This window comes from Rhinatrema bivittatum, chromosome 5 (assembly GCF_901001135.1).
Source record: "Rhinatrema bivittatum chromosome 5, aRhiBiv1.1, whole genome shotgun sequence".
NCBI lineage: Eukaryota > Metazoa > Chordata > Amphibia > Gymnophiona > Rhinatrematidae > Rhinatrema > Rhinatrema bivittatum.
In genome coordinates, this window is record NC_042619.1 from 173399162 (window position 1) to 173418050 (window position 18889).

Genomic DNA, 18889 nt, shown 5'->3' on the forward strand with positions numbered 1-18889 from the left:
ACCCAGATATTTCAAGAAATGTGTTTCTGTAACATGAATGTGACAAGAAGAAATTGTACCTAGTGCCAAATATTTATCATTTTATAAGTCATTCAGTAAAGTTCATGCTGGATCGTCATCCTGGAGTCCTGCCTGTTATTGGCACTTACGAGATCAGAGTGTATAAAACTCCTAGGGCCTTGGAAGTATATCCCTCCCTTCACTGGAGGACCTGCATTGGGGTTGTGTGACAGTGAGTCCAGGAATTAGCCTAATTTCTGAGGGAGCCCCGTTCATCTAAAGCAGTGCTTCCCAGACCTGTCCTGGAAGACTGTTAGCTAGCCAGGTTTTCAGGATAACCACAAGGAAAATGATAAGGAGATATGCATGCACTGCCTGCATTGCATGCAGATGTATCTCATACATACATATTCATTGTGGTTATCCTGAAAACCTAACTAGTTATGGGTCCTCCAGGACAGGGCTGGGAAGCACCGATCTAAAGGATAAGTTTGTGCTGGAATCAGAGATGTAGACAATAAAAGATATGCACACAATGACTACAATTTTCATAGCGACTACAAGCCAATTTTGAAAAGAAAACTCCTGACGGAGTTACCCTTTGATGATCCCATGCCATGTGGTTCTAGAAAGATTTTTTTTTTGCCTTGCATATTTTAAATGTCTGTGGCATCAGCAATCCTGGGGCTTTTCCCTTTAAAAATCAGCCTCTGGAAAAGTATCCTCACTAAAAGTTTGCAGATGCAAAGTATGTGGGGTAGACAGCACATGAGGAACTTAAACATTCAATCCTCATGCGTACTTCAGACTTGCCCTAGGGCCTGACCCCAGTACCGCCCCCTTCTCCCCGCTTAAAGGGGGCAATTTTCAAAGGGGTTTTTCGGTGGGATGCATCTGTTTACCCACAGAAATCTCTTTGAAATTTGCCCCAATATAGTTCATTTACAAATTCTTTTGAAAAGTTCATCCTTTTTATAGATTTTCTGGATTTTGAGGTTTACTCTGGCCCTGACCCAACTGTAATGGCATTTTTTACATGTGTTCTACGAAATCTAAAGCACTCAGGATCAATATTCCCTCAAACCTTTCCCAGGGTATGAGCAGTTTTGGCAATACCAATGGGCAAGTGAGCAGCGGGGTCAGCCCCCAACCCCTTCCCCAAAAGCTGTTTCTACCATAATGCCACCACTTACCATTGCCACCGACCCACCATCAGGGGCCCACGCTGTCATTCTCCTTCATCCTATCCATTCTTCTCTTCTCAGCTTCCATCTTGTTTTATTACCATCTCTTCTCAAACCCCTCCAGCTTTTCTCACGTCGTTCCGCTCTTTTCTTCTCTCCTAACCTTCCATTCCTTTTTTGTTTCTCATCCCTTATACCCTGTTCCTCTATCTTCATATCATCCCTCATTCATACCTTGCCTTCTTTTCTATTCATATCCCTTGCCACCAACAGCCCTCCATTCCTCTCTTCTCTGGCATCTCCTTTCCTACCTCTTTCCCCCTTCCCCAGCATCCATCTTCCTGCTTCCTCCCCCTCCACCCTCCTTCCTCCTTCCCTTGCATCTGCACTCTGTCTCCTTCCCCAGCATCCTCTCCCCCTGCCCCTTCTACCTCTCTCCCAGCATTCTCTCCCCAGCATCTGCCCTCCTACCTCCATCACTTCCCCCTAGCATTTGGCCCCTGATCTACCCCCCCCCCCCCCCCATCTCCAGCCTCTGCCTTCTGCCTAGTGGCGTCTCTATAGTGAGACAAATTGGAGGGTGCATGCAACAGAGGGGCAAGCCAAAGTGGTAGTTCAACACGTCATGCTCGCGCCCACAGCATGGCCCCCTGCCTTTAAATTGGTCATAAAAGATGACGCAAGAAAAAGGCTCACATGCCTTCTATGCAATAAAGAAATCCCAGGTCAGTTTTAAGCACCCAAAAAAACTATCAGTAAAATTATTAGATAGCATCACTCAACCAATTCTTCTATATAGGAATTAAGTATGCAGTCTACAGGATGGGACAGAACTTCAATATAAACCCTGCACTCCCAATTCTGTAACACACCTCGCCTCCACAAAATTCCCAACAGGTGCCAAGCAGAACTAGGACAAGTCTCCTACAAACAAATGTATTCAATTCTGATGCCACATCTATAACAGAAACACAAACCCCCTGCACTGCAAGACACTTTGTGAAGAAACACAAACTTCTGACAAACACTCAGAATCTGTGTAGCAAATGTGCTGTGCCAAAACAGCACTAACTCTCAGGAGTCAAACAGCAATATCTCCAACAATGAAAGGGCAAAACTGCTAATATTATTACAGGCCCTAGAACACTAATCCACCTCCTTTTGGGAAAACAGAACAACCTGAACTGCTACAGACCTCTATACAGACACCTCTCACTAGCAAAGTCTATCACTTCTGTCATACACACAGAACACAGACCAATCCTCACTAAATACAGAGTAAGGAATCACAAATTAGAAACAGAAACATGCAAGCAAAAAATGAAATGGAAACCCCCAAGCAGTCAGACTCTGCATGCAGTGCAGCACTGGAGAAAGAAAACAGATATGCATTTCCTCCTATACTAAGCAAAATGAAAAGATACAAGAAGCTGACATATTCAAATCATTAAACTGAAAATAAAATGTCTTTTTTCTACCTTTGTTGTCTGGACATTAAAGTTTTCTAATTGATTTGGTCCCAGTCTCTTTTTTCTGTTTTCCTCTGTCTTCTAAGTACTTTTCCAGGGTCTTCTGTCCATTTTCCATATTTTCTTTTCCTCCTGTATTCTTCCCTTCCTCCAAATGTCTAACATTGATATTTACCTTTAATCTCTCTGACCTTCATTATCTTCCCTATCTGTTCTCTCATAGCTAGATTTCATCCCTCCTCCTTCTTTCTCACCCTCCAGCCCTGTCTCTCTCTTTTCACCTCCCACCTTCCAGCCAGCTTTCCACTCCCTCTATCACCTCCTTCTCAGCCTTCAAATGTCCCCTTTTCTCTCATTTCTTCCTCAACTTTCTATTCCTCTCTATCATTCAATTAGTCCCTATTCTACAACTTCCACCCTCTGTAATCACCCTCTTCCTCATCCTTCATCTACTTTTCTCTGCCTCTTATCCCATTACCAGCCCCAGCTCCTTCCCTGACACTCATCTCCTTCCTGGCTTCCAGCCCCTGTCTTCAATCTCTTACAACCTACCCAGCCTTCCATTCCACCCCATTCACCTTCTTCCCAGCTCTCCCAATTCCATTCTCATACAACCTCCATAGCCATTTCACTTTCCGTTGCTTTTCAACCTCTCCTTTCACACCATCTATTCATCCTCCCCACCCTTTTTCACCCTGTTGCATACCCCCCAGCCCAACCAACACGCCTATTCATAGTCCTCACTCAGTCGCTATGTCCCTACCAACTCACTTCCCCAGCCCCCCCCTACCCAATCTGAGTCTCTGGTCTTCCACTGTCCCATCTAATCCTCAAGTTACTGCTCTCCCCCCAACCTTGAATCCCTACCTAAAACCCAAATCCCTACTGCCCCCTGGAGTTTCTAGCTTGTTCCTCATGCCTCTTATCCAGGGGCTTGTATCTCTCCCTCACCTAGGCTTGACCTTAGGGGAGATATGGGGTGCATGGCCCAGGGCAAATCCGCTAGTGAGGGGCCCTCATAACTTTTATATATGACACTTGTGTCTCTCTTCCCTTCCCCCCAAATACAATTGTGACTTTCTTCTCCTTCCCTCACACACTCATGCCTTTCTGTCCTCCCCTCTGCACCACTGACACCCCATCATCTCTGAGTCTTGCTTTCCCAAGTTCCACTAACCTGGCAGAAAAGCAGGACCAACACTTCTACATGGCCCCTGCCACTGACTCCTCTCCCTCCTGCAGTTCAGAGTAGCTGTTTGACAGGCATGAAAGGGAGATGAGCCAACCACCAGCCCTAGAGCTACCAAGTTATCTAATTCCGGGAGGGAGAGTTTAGGTCAGTCCTGATTTCAATGGGTAGAACCAGGGACTATCAGTACCACACTGTACTGGAATACAAGTTCAATACCAATCTGGCCATAAAGTCTCCTTCCTGGAACTGGGTAATTTAGCAGCTCGGCAACCCTGCTCTTTTTTAGGTTGCTCATATTTTCTGATATATTTTTTGATTTTTTATTGCTTTACTGTATCTTTACATTTAAATTAATTTTTTTTGTTTATTAATTTCCAGACTATTAGATAATCGAAGTATTTACCTTAAGCAAATTCTTGTGTTATATAAAGAGAGAACATTGTCATACAGGTATAAATATTGTTGTCACATTGTATTTTCAGTACCTCAATTCATCATGTCTTCTTGGTTGTTCTGTTTCTGATCAAGTTATATTTGTGTTTTCTGTTTATTACTGTGGTACCTTTATTTCAATTAGTTTTTATTTTATTATATAATATATTTATGTATGTAAGTTTATTTATTTACATGTTGTATTTATCATTCTAGCTCCTGAGGCAGCCCCAAGCGGGGCGAAACTCAGCCTGAGTCGGGCACTTGTACGAATTTATGTCTCCACTCAAATAAAAATTTACACTTGGACTACTTTGGTGTCTAATCCACATTGTTGCCCAAACGGCGCTTTTAGGCAACCTTCCCTCCTGTTTTATCAGTAGCAACAGGTTTGCCAATTAGCTCCACATTTAGAGGACAGATTAATCCAGTCCTGCACGGCACGAGGTGTGATGCGCCCAAAGAGTGAACACTGCTCGTAAGCTGAAGGGATAAAGACTGTGCTTGCATTGCCTGTTTAAAAACCTGGAGGGGGCCAGGCCAGAGGAAGAGGCCTGTGGTGGCAGAGGATTTTGGTTCAAGTCTCAGGTAAGGTTTTCGGCCCCTTGAGCTGGTTAGGGCTGGGCAAGCTGCGGAGTAAACAGGGACAAAGGGAAAGGAGTGCCAAAACAACATTCTGAATTGTACGTCTAAATTCCATATAAAATAACCAAAAGGGATAATGTTTTCACTTGGCAATGCTGCAACCTCAGATGCTAGAGTGCTTCAGAATGTATTTCCACTTTGGCACAGCCTCCGAACACCTGCCTACTGTTGTGTTTATATAAAGACTGTTAAATATTATTACTAACATGACTCCTGTCAAAATCCTTTAATGAGTAAATTCTTTCTTAATTTGAACATCTGCATGTCTTTTGTTCTCTTGGCATTTCAAGCATATTAACACACTCAGTGCCGAGCACCATTATTACAAACTGTGTCAAATACACATTGAGCTGATAAAGCTCCACAAATCCAGAGCATAATTACATTCTCCGTCCTATCTCCATATCCAACTTGGAAGTTTAGTCCTGTGTCTCTCTTCTGAATTGACTTCTGAATTGACTAGTCTGGCAGTGTATTGTCATTTCCTATTTAGCAGACTGGACGCAGGGGCTTACACCATCTGCACTATTTGATATTTCCTATGCAGCGAGGCCATTAACATTTATTTTTCTTTTGACTTGGGCTTAATTAATTTAACTTTAGGAAACAGACTCTAATTGTAAAGGTGGTTAAGCACAAGGACAAATTACTAAAGGTAGTAGTGGTGGAATCTTCATTGCTGGAAGACTGGAAAAGCTCATTAGACAAATATCAGCCTAGGGTGCCATAGGTACTCTGGACGCTGTCTGAACACAAGGGGGATGGACAAGATGAGCCTTGAGGGCCCTTCCAGTCTGGTATTTCTACAATTTATTAGTATCAGCTATTTTAACATTTTTTATTAAAGACCAGGCATTTTTTTTTATTAGAGGTAAGGATTCAACAATCTGAGTATCCTACAGGCCTGACTTTTGTTAAAGAGATCTATCAGAGGCAGAAAAGTCTCTCACGTTTTGCTTTTCTGTTTCCATCGTCTTGTTTATTTCACATTCTTCCAGCTTCAAAGCAGTTTATAGACATAATGTATAAACTCACAAGGTGAGCACCTCATATTTACAATCACATCCTGCAAATATAGAGTACTTGGTAAGGCGTCAAAGGGAGCATCAGTATGTATTATAAATAAATAAATAAATAAAGTGGTCATTTGCAGGGAGTTTTATTAGGTTTGGGGTGTTTTTTTTTATTGTAGAAGGAACTTTTCCTAATGCAGCTTTTAGGAGAGTGAATGCTTACCAGCATTGGCCAAGGCAAAGAGTGGGAGAGTCACCAAAGTGGACTGCTCTGAGCTCTTAAACTGGTCTGCGAGAGCCCTACTGTTCCAGTTTGGCACCTCTCTTGGGCAAAATGACGTTATTCACATCCTTGGCCCCACAAGGCTGCTGAGAACCCAGCCTCTCCTCTTTCTTCCTACTGCATTGTACATTGCAAACCAATCTACTGGAAAGCAGCAGCAGCCCTGGCTAAAAACTTAAAGCTGCACACAAAACTGCTGCCTTGGAACTGATGAATATTACTGATCACTGGAGGGTAAGGAGCAGAGGGAAAAACAGATAAGCAAAATGTATGGCATTACAGAATATAGGCACACAATGTAGGTGGAGAAACCCAAACCACATAATATAAATAGAAACCAGAAGGTTTGGGATGAAAATTCAAAGTCCACTGGTCTATGCTGTTCACAAATTGACTTTATTTTAGTTTCATATGAACAATTCTAACAATGAGAGGCTGATCTGGTCCCTCCTAATGCATTTCGAAAAACTGCATTAGGAGGGACCAGATCTATGAAAAGAATTAGGAGTAAACAATCAGAGTGTAGACAAAAAGCAACAAGACAACTCAGCAGGTACAGGTAATGATAAAGAGACGTAATAAAATCTCACTAGTAATTTGACTACAAAGGTTTAAATAGCGAATCACTTTCTGAAAAACTATCTGAAAAAGAGTGGAGAAACATGGTTAGAATGAACAAACCGATGTGTAGAGGTGTAGACAAAATTACAAATGTTACATAAACAAAAGGGGACAACAACGTACAAAAATCTACAATGTACAAATATGAAAAACAACAGAGCTAGAGCCAGGCAACAAAGAAGTTTAAATGGCGGTATGAAGGGCGCCAAACAAAGATCATTTGACAGAGTCTATCAATCATGTAAACATCAGAGAGGACGTCAGGGGAACATCATTTACTTGATTGATAGACTGTCAGATGATCTTTGTTTGGTGCCCATTGTACTGCCACTTAAACCTCTGTGTCACTTGTCTCTGCATCTCTGCTGTTCTTCAAATGTATACACTGTAGATTTTGGTAAGTCATTGCCCTCTTTTGTTTTTGTAACATTTGTAATTTTGTCTACACCTCTACATATTGGTTTGTTCATTCTAATCATGTTTCCCCACTCTTTTTTCAAAGTGTTTTGCTATTTAAGCCTTTGTTTTCATATCACTGGGGAGATTTTATTATGTCTCTTTATCATTACCTGTACCTGCTGAGTTGTCTTGTTGCTCTTTGTCTGCACTCTGATTATTTACTCATAATCCTTCAATATTCCAAATCACATCTCGATGGATAACACAAATATAAAGATTATTAATAAGGCTTGTAACCTTGGAGTTTACTTTGATCCCAAACTCAATATGCAGTCCCATATTAAACTCGTAGCAAACTCCTTATTCTATAAAGTCCGTTTACTAAAACATATCAAACCCTTCCTAGAACATAATGCATTCCGCAGTTTTCCAATCCCTCGTATTAACTGAGTTATAATTCTGTAATGCTTTCTATACTGGTTTGCCACTTTCCACCCTTCGACTACTTCACCTTGCCCAAAACACAGCTGCACGTCTGCTTTCAGGAACTAAAGCCTTTGATCATATCACTCCAATACTACATAGTTTACACTAGTTACCCATTAAATGGTGAATTCAATATAAATTATAATCATTGTGCACAACCTCATTCATAATAAAAATTGTTGGCTCCCTTCTACATTACATCTCTATACACCATCCCGCAATCTTCAATCACGGAATCAACTCTTGCTCCAGATACCATCTCCTACAACGACCAGACTGTCTATTACTCGTGAACGTGCTTTTTCCATTACATAGAAACATAGAAACATAGAAATGATGGCAGAAGAAGACCAAACGGCCCATCCAGTCTGCCCAGCAAGCTTTCACACTTCTTTTTTTCATACTTACTGTTACTCTTGGCCCTTATAAGTAACTTTTTGGTTCTATTTACCTTCCACCCCCACCATCGATATAGATAGCAGCGCTGGTGCTACATCTAAGTGAAGTATCTAGCTAATCGTTTAAGGGTAGTAACCGCCGTAATAAGCAAGCTACTCCCACGCTTGTTTACCCAGCCTGTGCAATTCAGTTCTTGTTGGTTGTTGTCTGAATATAAATAATCTTTTCTTCATTCCCCCCTGCCGTTGAAGCAGTGAGCTGCGCTGGATATGTATTCCAAGTGAGGTATCAGGCTTAATTGATTCTGGGTAGTAACCGCCGTAACAAGCAATCTACACCCATGCTTATTTGTTTACCCAGACTATGTAATTCAATCCTTGATGGTTGTTGTCTGAATATAAATCATCTTTTATTCATTCCCCCTGCCGTTGAACCAGAGAGCTATACTGGATATGCATTGAAAGTGAAGTATCAGGCTTATTTGGTTTGGGGTAGTAACCGCCGTAACAAGCAAGCTACTCCCCTGCTTTTTTGTGGATGCAAATCCTTTTTTCCACATTTCCTCTTGCTGTTGAAGCATAGAGCAATGTTGGTGTTGCATTAACCGTGTGTATGTTTATTGAATAAGGATATTAATCTCCAGGTAGTAGCTGTCATTCCCGCAAGCCACCCCCATGCCTCTTCTCTTCATTCACATCCTCTACAATTTATGGATCCACAGTGTTTATCCCACGCCCCTTTGAAATCCTTCACAGTTTTGGTCTTCACCACTTCCTCCGGAAGGGCGTTCCAGGCATCCACCACCCTCACCATGAAGAAATACTTCCTGACATTGGTTCTGAGTCTTCCTCCCTGGAGCTTCAAATCGTGACCCCTGGTTTTGCTTATTTTTTTCCGACAGAAAAGGTTTGTCGTTGTCTTTGGATCATTAAAACTTTTCAAATATCTGAAAGTATGTATCATATCACCTCTGCTCTTCCTTTCCTCCAGGGTGTACATATTTAGATTCTTCAATCTCTCCTCATAAGTCATTCGATGAAGACCATCCACCTTTTTGGTCGCCTGTCTCTGGACTGCCTCCATCTTGTCTCTGTCTCTGTGGAGATACGGTCTCCAGAACTGAACACAGTACTCCAGGCCTCACTAAGGACCTGTACAAGGGGATAATCACTTCCCTTTTCTTACTCGATATTCCTCTCTCTATGCAGCCCAGCATTCTTCTGGCTTTAGCTATCGCCTTGTCACATTGTTTCGCCAACTTCAGATCATTAGACACTATCACCCCAAGGACTCTCTCCTGCTCCGTGCACATCAGCCCCTCTCCCCCCATCGAATACAGTTCATTCGGATTTCCACACCCCATATGCATGACTCTGCACTTCTTGGCACTGAATATCAGCTGCCATACCTTCGACCGCTCTTCCAGCTTCCTTAAATCCCATCTCATTCTCTCCACTCCTTCCGGCGTGTCCACTCTGTTGCAGATCTTAGTGTCATCCGCAAAAAGACAAACCTTATCTTCCATCCCGTCCGCATTACTTGGAATAACTTTCCACCTCATATAAGACTCATTTCAGATCCCAAAGATTTTTAAAAAGCAATAAAATGTCATCTTTTTAAGCTAGCTCTTAAAGACATTAGGGAAACATAATTTATATCACTTATTTTTATTCTCTGTCTTTGTATGTTTATATTATAATCTATAATCTCTTTTACTTGTCTGTTTTATGTTTGATTATTTAAGTATGTGCTTTGTGAACTGCCTCGAACTTTGGAGGGCTCAGTATATAAGAAATTTAAAAAAAAATAATTTAATTAAAATAATTCTTTTCATAGATCTGGTCTCTCCCGATGCAGTTTTTCAAAGCACGGTCCATGGCCTAGGGACCGCTCATCAGCCTCTCGTTGTTGGAATCATTCATATGAAACTACAACAAAGTCAATTTTTGAACAGCATAGACTGGTGGACTTTGAATTTTGATTCCTAACCTGCTGGTTTCTAATTACAGAATTTAGTACACACACACACTGTCAGAGTCTCCATTAACTGAAGAGGCCTAATACCATGGACTGTTTTATAGAGTTTAAAGGATTGCCAGTAATTTGGTGAATCTCTAATTCATTCATACTGTAAAACGTCTCAGCATTATGAAGTATTTAGTATTTTGATCAGCCTCTTTCATGTAAAAACAGCTCATTCTGAATGTAGTGATTTTTCAGCCAGCAAGATGATGAACAGGAGCAGGCTGACTGAGATTTCTTTATACTAAAATACAACTGGTTAAGAGAAGCACTAAATTTTCATTAACAGCGCCATGAAACCACATTACTTTAAGAGCACCCCCTGACGACCAACTTGATATGGACAGCACACCATTTCCAGTAATCTTTACAGGACTAACCTTCCAGCTTCTGATTCTCCTTCTCCATTCTCAACAACAAGATCTGCTGATGGATAGCTTTCCTCCACAAACTCTGCAGATCCTCCGAGCTCCGCGCTCCTCCTGCACTGTCCACGCCGTCTTGCCCTGGCAGTAGAGAACTCAGAGGGTCTTCCTCCATGGCGGGCGCAAAGGGCGACAGGGGCAGCAGTTCGTGCCCATCTATCCGATCTGCAAGGAGGCAAAGCATTTTAGTCCATCTCTTCCATGAAGCTAAAGCTTCCCATCCACTCCTGTGCCGCCACTGACATTTACGTCTTGGATCTCACATTCAGCAAAGAAGCACTTCTTAGAAAGCCTTCCAGGATGTTTTTCTGTCTTTGTGACACTGTTTTAAGAAACATCAGAAGTGTACTAAGATCACAAGAACAGTGCTGGCATGACTGAACTTCCTCCTCCAGTGTTAGTAATATAAATTTGTTTATCACTTCCACTTTTCACAGCATTCATGCCTCATGCTTAAAGCGCTTCTCATATTTCTTGTTTTCATGTTCTTTCCACTAAAGCATCATCTGGTTGACTGTTTTCAGTTGTTAAAATATTCATGTTACTGTATGTAGAAGTCTTTTTCTTTTCCTGCTGCAGCTGTACTTCTGCGGCAATCTCGTAAATACTAAAGAAGTCTAAGGTTAGCAGACAAGGCTCAAATTGCCTTAAATTGTGGGGATAATTTCTTATAGGGCTAAGCCTTCTGGAATATATATTGTGTTGCATAAGTTAACAGAAAACTTGCTCATATACATTTGCTAATTTACACAAAATGTGTATTTAAAACATACTTTGACTCCTTTGAGAAATGATCACGTGACCAGAATGCTTCAGATTACACAACCTTCCAGGTGCACAATTGTCCCCTTTCAAGTCAATATTCAGTAGGCAAGAGGGAAAGTTAGGTGCACATTATGCGCACGACTTTATCAGAATGCTCAGCGGGACTTATGTGCATAAGTCTGCCAATATGTATTTCTGGATAAAAGTTATGTGCATAACTTTATCCAGCTAAGCACGTGGTATGCACAAAATTGTATCCAGCCACTGCTAAATAAGAGTGCTGAGTGCATAAAGTTTAACCATGGCCCGGGAATTCCCCGCCTCCTTTTATGTGGGAAAATTCTGTACGTACAATGAGTTAGGCACACTAAATTTGTCCACAGAGTGGAAGGGAGGGGAGGGGGCGGTGAAATTTCAGCCCACAAAGATTTGTTAGCTGGACAGTTCTTTTGAATACTGACCTATGGGTCTCTTAGATTGTACATGAGACTAGAGTATTGCTCTCAGATCACAGCCTTTAATAAGGCAAGATAGGGTACAATTCATATTACAGAAGAATCTCCACTGGGTTAAAAATTAATGAGAAGGGATAGGGGTGAGTTTCCCTTCCATCCTTCCCCACCCCATCTACCTTATTTCCTGTTTTTCTCATATAGGCTGTTTGCAGGGCAAGGAATCAATTCTCACTGTTTTATGCTATTATATAACATGGTCCCTGTCTTCAGCTGAGGAGCATCAGGGAAAAGATTTCAAGTCTCAAAGGTGGGTTATGTGGAAATTAATTGAAGACAGGAACTATTTTATGTACTAGGGTGAAGCTGCAATCAAGTGGCCCAAACAACACTGTCCCTTTTTTTCCAAAAATTACCTCCCCCTCTCCATGAGACACCAAACCTTCATCCCCACCCTAGCCCTTCCCCCGACCCTCCCCCCTTGCTGAACTTTAAGATCCCTGGTGGGCTATTGGGGCCTAGGCAAAATATAAAATAGGCCAGCTGACACCATTTTGTAATTGATGGTGCCAGGCCTGGAGCCCTAGGGATGCTCTTTATTAGCCCACCAGTGATCTTAAGGTACAGCAAGGGGGGGGGGTGGGAAAGGGGTCAGAGATCCAGTGGGGGGAGGGTAAGGGGTTTGGGAGAGAGAGGAAGGAACTACATCACTACCTTTTCGTGATTTCTTTTTTAACATTTGGACCTAAACAATCGGTGAGGGAGTGGAACAAGGGGGTCTCACCAGACCCCAGGAATTTTTTCACTACATGGACAGGGAATTATTTGGGCCTTTAAGAAGATATGGCCCTGGGCTGTGAGGCCAGCACTGCACGCAGCTGACGGTACACTTCATCGTGCCATTTTTCACAGTGGTATTTTACAGCCAGAAAAAATACCACAGGATTTGCAAATCTGCAGTACCAATTACCATAGTTTCCTGAATCCCGCAGTATTTTTGCCCTCTGGAAAAATACCCCACCTTTGTAAATAGATCCTTCAAGCATCTAAATCTAGGTGCTCATCTTTTTTTTGAACATCTGCCTTTAAGCCTATATACCGTCAGTTGGGACTATATCTGACCATAATCTATATAAACTCAGTGCCCTGTTTTCATTATGGTGTCATGTGAAATACCCCCCCCCCCCCCCCCGCCCCCGTAGATTTATAAAGAATTCATACTTTTTTTTTTTTTACTCTTTCTAAACCTAATCCCCTCTGTGAAAGTGTTTTGGCAGCTAAAGGGTCAATTTCCAAATGGTTTAGGTGACCAACTGCACCCTCTGTAAAAATGTTAGCCTTATACAGAAGGTCCAATGCATTTATTTAACTAAGCAATGTACGGTTATGACTTGAATGAAATATTTATCAGAGGGCAATACAAACCTTTGTGTTGCATGGCAGAAGGAGACCTGTTCATGGGGGAAGCTACCCGCAGAAAGATCCGCTGCCGCCACGAGACGCGGCGAGGGGTGACAGGGTGCCCACCAGCATTTAAAGAGTCATTGCTGCAGCCAGAAAAGGTCCTTCTCCTTCCCTCCCAATCACTATGGAAATAACCCACCAAGACCATTAATAGTTTGCAAACTTCGATCTATTGTTTATTATCGTTGGTTAGTGAATCTGATGTCAAGCAAAATTACAATGGCAGGCAAAAAGCAAGAAATCATGAAATTACGGAGTAAAAAAACACTGCAAACTCAGCACATAGAAGGAATATGTTTAAATCTGTTAAACACGCATAGCTTGTGCAAAAACAACGGCATTTTAACAACCTGCTTTGCTAAATATGTTAACATTTACATTGATATGACACAGAAAATGTGCTAATTTAACAAACATTCTTTTAACACAGCATTCCCTTACTGAATTTTAGCACACCACAAAGAAGTTTATTTTGCTGTTCAGCTGAGCAAGACTAAGACAGTCCCTTTCATTCTCGCACAAAAGGGAAGATCACAATGATGCCAAATCAGATGGACCTGTTATGATTGACAGCTCACGGGACACCCCCATGAACCGCTGCACTCACCCCTGACACCACCGTGGAGGACTTGTGGCAGAGATGCCACCTGTTACAAAAGCCGCTCCACGCAGTGGAGAACACCACCAGCCACCACTTCCCATGTCTCTCCCTAGGTGCATGAGCGCCTGACAAGCAGTCTCCTAAAGGGCCCATGGCGAGAAAAGGGCCACGGCGCCCACTGATGACATCACCAGCCTTAGCCCTCATCAGGGCCCTTCACCCAGTCTTCCTTTGCCTCAGAAACAGGTCCCCTGGTGCCTTGTGTTCCAGTGTGTGTTGCGTCATGTGTGCTTGCCTTATCCTTGTGCCTTGCATTGCTGTTCATGCCTTGCCCTGCCTCTTTCCTTCTTATTGTCCGTGACTTACCCCCATCTTCTCTGCACTGTGTTGTCTAGTCTTGTTTGTCAGGTCTGTCTTGTTCCTTGTCTTTGCTTGGCTTGACTTCCTGGTATTGACTTTGGCTTGGATTCGGACCTCTCTTGTCTGTCGCCTGGAACTGACCCTTTGCCTTAGAACCAGCCTCGCTTTGTCTGCTGCCTGCCGCCTCTCCTGACCTACACCCAGACTTGGACATTTGCTTATGGATTACCCTAGGGACCCACCTAAGACCTGCAAGCCACCAGAACCCAAGGGCTCAAACTGTGGGAGAAGCAGCTGGTCTAGGCAAAGATCCAGCCGGTTCCACCACAGGGCTTCTCCACCAGCTAGTGGTGTAGGCCAAGTGAGCTTGCTTGCTAGGCAACACCAACCATACCCCAGCATTACAGGTACGTGAAGAACAAATCTTGCCAAACCAAACTGAATAATAAATCTTGTAGATAAGAGGAATGTAATAAGATTTGAAACATCTTACCTTTAGTAAGGTAAAGTTTATAACTCTGTCTCATATGATATATTCATAAAAAGTAGACGTAGAGCACAAAGAACTAGAGCTCAGGGACTGGTCATAACAAAAAGTGCACACATTTTGTTCCAAAGAAAAGAGATTTAAGAATGAGACCAGAAGAGCAAGTGCTAGGATGCAGAAAAGCTTTGAAGAATATGGTTAATACAGCTCGTTTCGGATTAACTACCAACAAACTAGAGATGGAATTGTGGGGTTGATACTATAAAAGCATATGCAACGTACTGTCAATACATTGAAGGGATGGAGCTATGAAATGTGGATTATTTATTTATTTATTTATTTATTTATTTATTTATTTATTTAAAATTTTTATATACCGACATTCATCCAGGATATCATATCGGTTCACATTGTAACGCAAAACAAACGCACGGCATGGCGCTTTACATTGAACAGTAGAACATGATAACAAAGGCATTAACGAGAGGGGGGAAAATAACATGGGAAGTTTTGCACTAAAATTATAAACAAAGTTTGCAAATATATACATATGTACAAATGAAAAAAAAAACTATGAGGTTAATTTTAATCAGGCTAGGAAGTGAGAAGGGGAAAAGGAGAGAGGAGAGCGAAGGAAGAGGGGGGGCAGTGAGAAAGAAAAAGAAGGTGGCGGATAATGGAAATTTACAAGGAGAATCAGTGTGCTAAGAATTGGGCAAAATTCTTGGATACAGCATTAATACTGGCCATGAAAATTATTCCGAATCACTGGAAATAAGAAATGTCTTCTCCAGCGAAGCACTGAAGGAATAAGCTTCTTGGGAACTTTTCATGTGAGCAAGCAGGGGGAAAATGGCAGTCTTCCAAAATATTTAGGAACCTGCTTTGGATTACTTTGATTTAACCATTTAGTCGCTGCAAAAGTACAATATAGAAATGCAGTATTGTTTTTTGAGACAGGAGACTTCATTCCATGAGATTACAGAACTTGGAATGGCAGTTCCTGTTGATTGAAGCTGCTTCTGGATTTGCAAGTATTTTGTGCTGATGTCAATGATCATTGAATTTTTTTGTCTGTATTATGGGTCAATTCATGAAAACCCAGTAAAAAAAAATTATTAAAAATAAACGTGTTCTTAGGTAGGTTCACATATGTAAATTTAGGTTATTATTATTATTTTTAAAGCTAGAATATAACCATAGAATTGTGGTTCAGCTTAGCTTTGATTGTTCTTGGCATTCAAGAAAACAGTACCTCAAAGCTGCTCTTCTAAACACTGAAAATGTTCCCAATGCCGAGTCGCAAAAAAACTCTACACATAAGCAGTTTAGCAGCTTCCCAAAGCATTGCTTCTAAGAATGGCAAATGTACTTTTAGTTCCGGCATACAAATGTTATTTCAACAAATGATAAGAATTTATTTTCATTTGCATTTTTCCATTGATAATCTGGGCCCAATATTTAGTTCTATTTAGCCAGTTATGTTCAGACTTAGCCCACTGGGATAGAAAATTATAAAAAAGTTTAAAAAAGTTAAAAAACTTGTTTATAAAAATATATAAAGTAAATTGGACCAGAAACCATTGAAAGAGTCTGGTAAAAATACCTTGACCCCATGAGTAGTGGTCCTACAAAACTATCGTGGGATAATAACCATTCCTAAATATTTGAAGTAAGCACCAGGTGAACCAGTACATTGGGATATGATGTAATAATAAAACAGCAGGCCATAAGGGGAGTCTGACATTCTGATTCTATATAACCATGAAATAATCTTGCACAAAATATCTGAATCACTAAGCAAACATGAAAAAAGGAACTTCTTTCTCCACAATTCCTCCAATAAAATAGGAAGGATTTCCATTCAAACTCCAGTAGTCTCTCTGGAATATAATACCAACGAGAGAAACATTTTTTAAAATATTTTCCTGAATATTAGCAATTAATGAGTTGTGCTTCTTGAGCCACAGTAAAACGAATCCCCAAATCAGTTTCCTTGCTAGATTTCAACTTCTGGAGCCCAGCCCATTTTGGAACTAACAAGATCCGATATAGTTTAGATATTAACCCTTTATTTATGGAGGGCACAGATGTTAGACATCGAAAAGGGGTAAGCTGTCTGCTACATATAGATTTATAAGGTTCCCTAGCAAAAAAAAAAAAAAAATTCTTAAATTGGAGGTAATGGAACACAGAAATATTGGGCACATTAAAATGTATTTAAAATTTTTTCAGTGAGACAGAAGAGGGATTGTGACATAACTGGAATACTTTTTTTAACTGGCAGCTTGCCACCCAAAGAAAAATAAAGGAGTTGCTTAATTCCTCTGGGAGGTTAGAGTTATAGTAGACTGGCAAGAGAGAAGGGAAAGAAGTCAGCCTCATCGTTTGTGAGATGAACCTCCAAACCCCCGGAAGTGGAGAAACAAACGATGTTCCACGTGGAAACCTCTGTTCCGATTTGGACTGTTTCCAGTTCTTCTAAAGAGGGAAGAGGAGTTTGACATCTTTGGCTCAAGCACATTTCATTGATATCCAATGTTTGTCATTTGCCTTTTCATAGCAGTATACAGCACTCTTCAACAAGATTGATCAATGAAATCTGGGAACCCAAGGCCCCCCTCTTTTCTGTTAAGCACAAAGGTCTGTTGAGAAATTCTGGGTTTTTTGTTTTCCTGGTTCCAGATAAATAGAAGCCTATACCTCTGAAGGTCTAAAGAAACTCAGTGGGATATGAATCAGTAACATATCATGAGAAAACATTCATCTTGACAGCCACTATCATGCCAAATCTTGTTAATGAAAAAGGGCACATTGGTTAGAACCAGCTTTAATCTTACTTAGCAACTATGGGACATTCAAGGACAATAACTTATCCAAATCCAGGGAGACAGAAGCTCACAGATATTTTATAGAGTTAATGCACCACTTAAAGGGAAAATAAGCCTCTACTGAGCTCTTCAGAGCCAAAGGAATGTTTATATCGAAAATATCCAATTTACCTTAATTAATTTTACATCCCCAAAAAAAGAGCTGAATGTATTCAGCGCATCTGATCAAGCAGCCAGAGAGAGTTTTGAACTAATTTACAGCAGCACATCACTGGCAAAAAGAGTTATCCTATAAACAGTGCCATCAGGCCCATTCAAGCCAGAAGGGGCGCAGTGGTTTCCGATCATCTCTGCCAGGCTCCATTACTAGGGCAAACCTGGAGCAGAGACAGCGGGCAAGCCTGTCACGTCCCCTTATGCAGGGGATTAGGAGAAGACAGAGTTGTTGATCTTAAGTTGGGCCTTAGGCAGCTGATAGAGGCTCACTGACCATTGTAAAATTTAGACCCAAAACCAAAACATTCAGAATTGCACACAAAAAAGACCATTCCACCCTGTCAAATGTTTTTTTCTGCATCTAACAAAATGAACAAGGACTCAACCTCAGCAAAGTTAGCCTGTCGGATTAAATTTACAGTGCACCGGATGTTACCTGCCTCCTGTCACCCCTGAACAAAATTGGTTTGATCTACATCAATCAATTTTCCAGGCTACAGGCAAGCACTTTGCCCAGAATCTAACATCCTAGTTTTATAACAAGATAGGTCTATACAAAAACCACATTCAGAGTCCTTTCCTTCTTTATGAATAACAGATGTGGGTGGTGAACACTCAACTATGTAAAGTTTCACCATTTGGTATGCCATTAAATAAAGAAGCCAGTCTAGGGGCCAGCTGGGAGGAAACATTTTATAAAATAGGGAAAAAATATTGGCTCCAGGGCTCTTACCTAATTTTACGGTATTTATGGCCATTTCAACATCCATATATGAGATCCTGGCCTCAGACCATTGGGGGAATCAACTGGAAGACTCAGTGAAATCAGAAAAGCTTCTGTTGCATTTTCTGATTCTGCAATTGGTGGTACACAGTGAACTATAAAATTCTGTAAACAAGCATTGTTAATTTTTTTCTCCATCACAAGCTATTGTGCCATTCCAGAGGGAAATGGACTTATTCCAACTATTACTTTGTACTGCCCTCAGTTTGTGCATCAATAACTTGTCTGCCTTGTTATCCTTATTGTAATACTGTCACTGAACCCTCTTTATTATTTTAGTGATCTTTTCGCTGAGTATTGCATTAAGAGCAGCTCTACTGGCTACTTCTTCCTTCAAATACCTACAATTGTATTTCTTA

The 18889-nt window shown here is 41.3% G+C and overlaps 1 protein-coding gene across 2 annotated transcripts in view; it reads right to left on the minus strand.

Moving 5' to 3' along the window:
* The window catches only part of TBC1D4 (TBC1 domain family member 4), a 331945-nt gene that overhangs the window by 30335 nt on the left and 282721 nt on the right, over window positions 1-18889 (minus strand). For both annotated transcript variants that reach the window (XM_029603027.1, XM_029603026.1), the window contains 2 exons: window positions 13213-13373; window positions 10526-10735 (listed from right to left, as the gene is read on the minus strand). In XM_029603027.1, the coding sequence (XP_029458887.1) occupies window positions 10526-10735; window positions 13213-13373 (371 nt within the window). The remainder of the gene's footprint in view (window positions 1-10525; window positions 10736-13212; window positions 13374-18889) is intronic.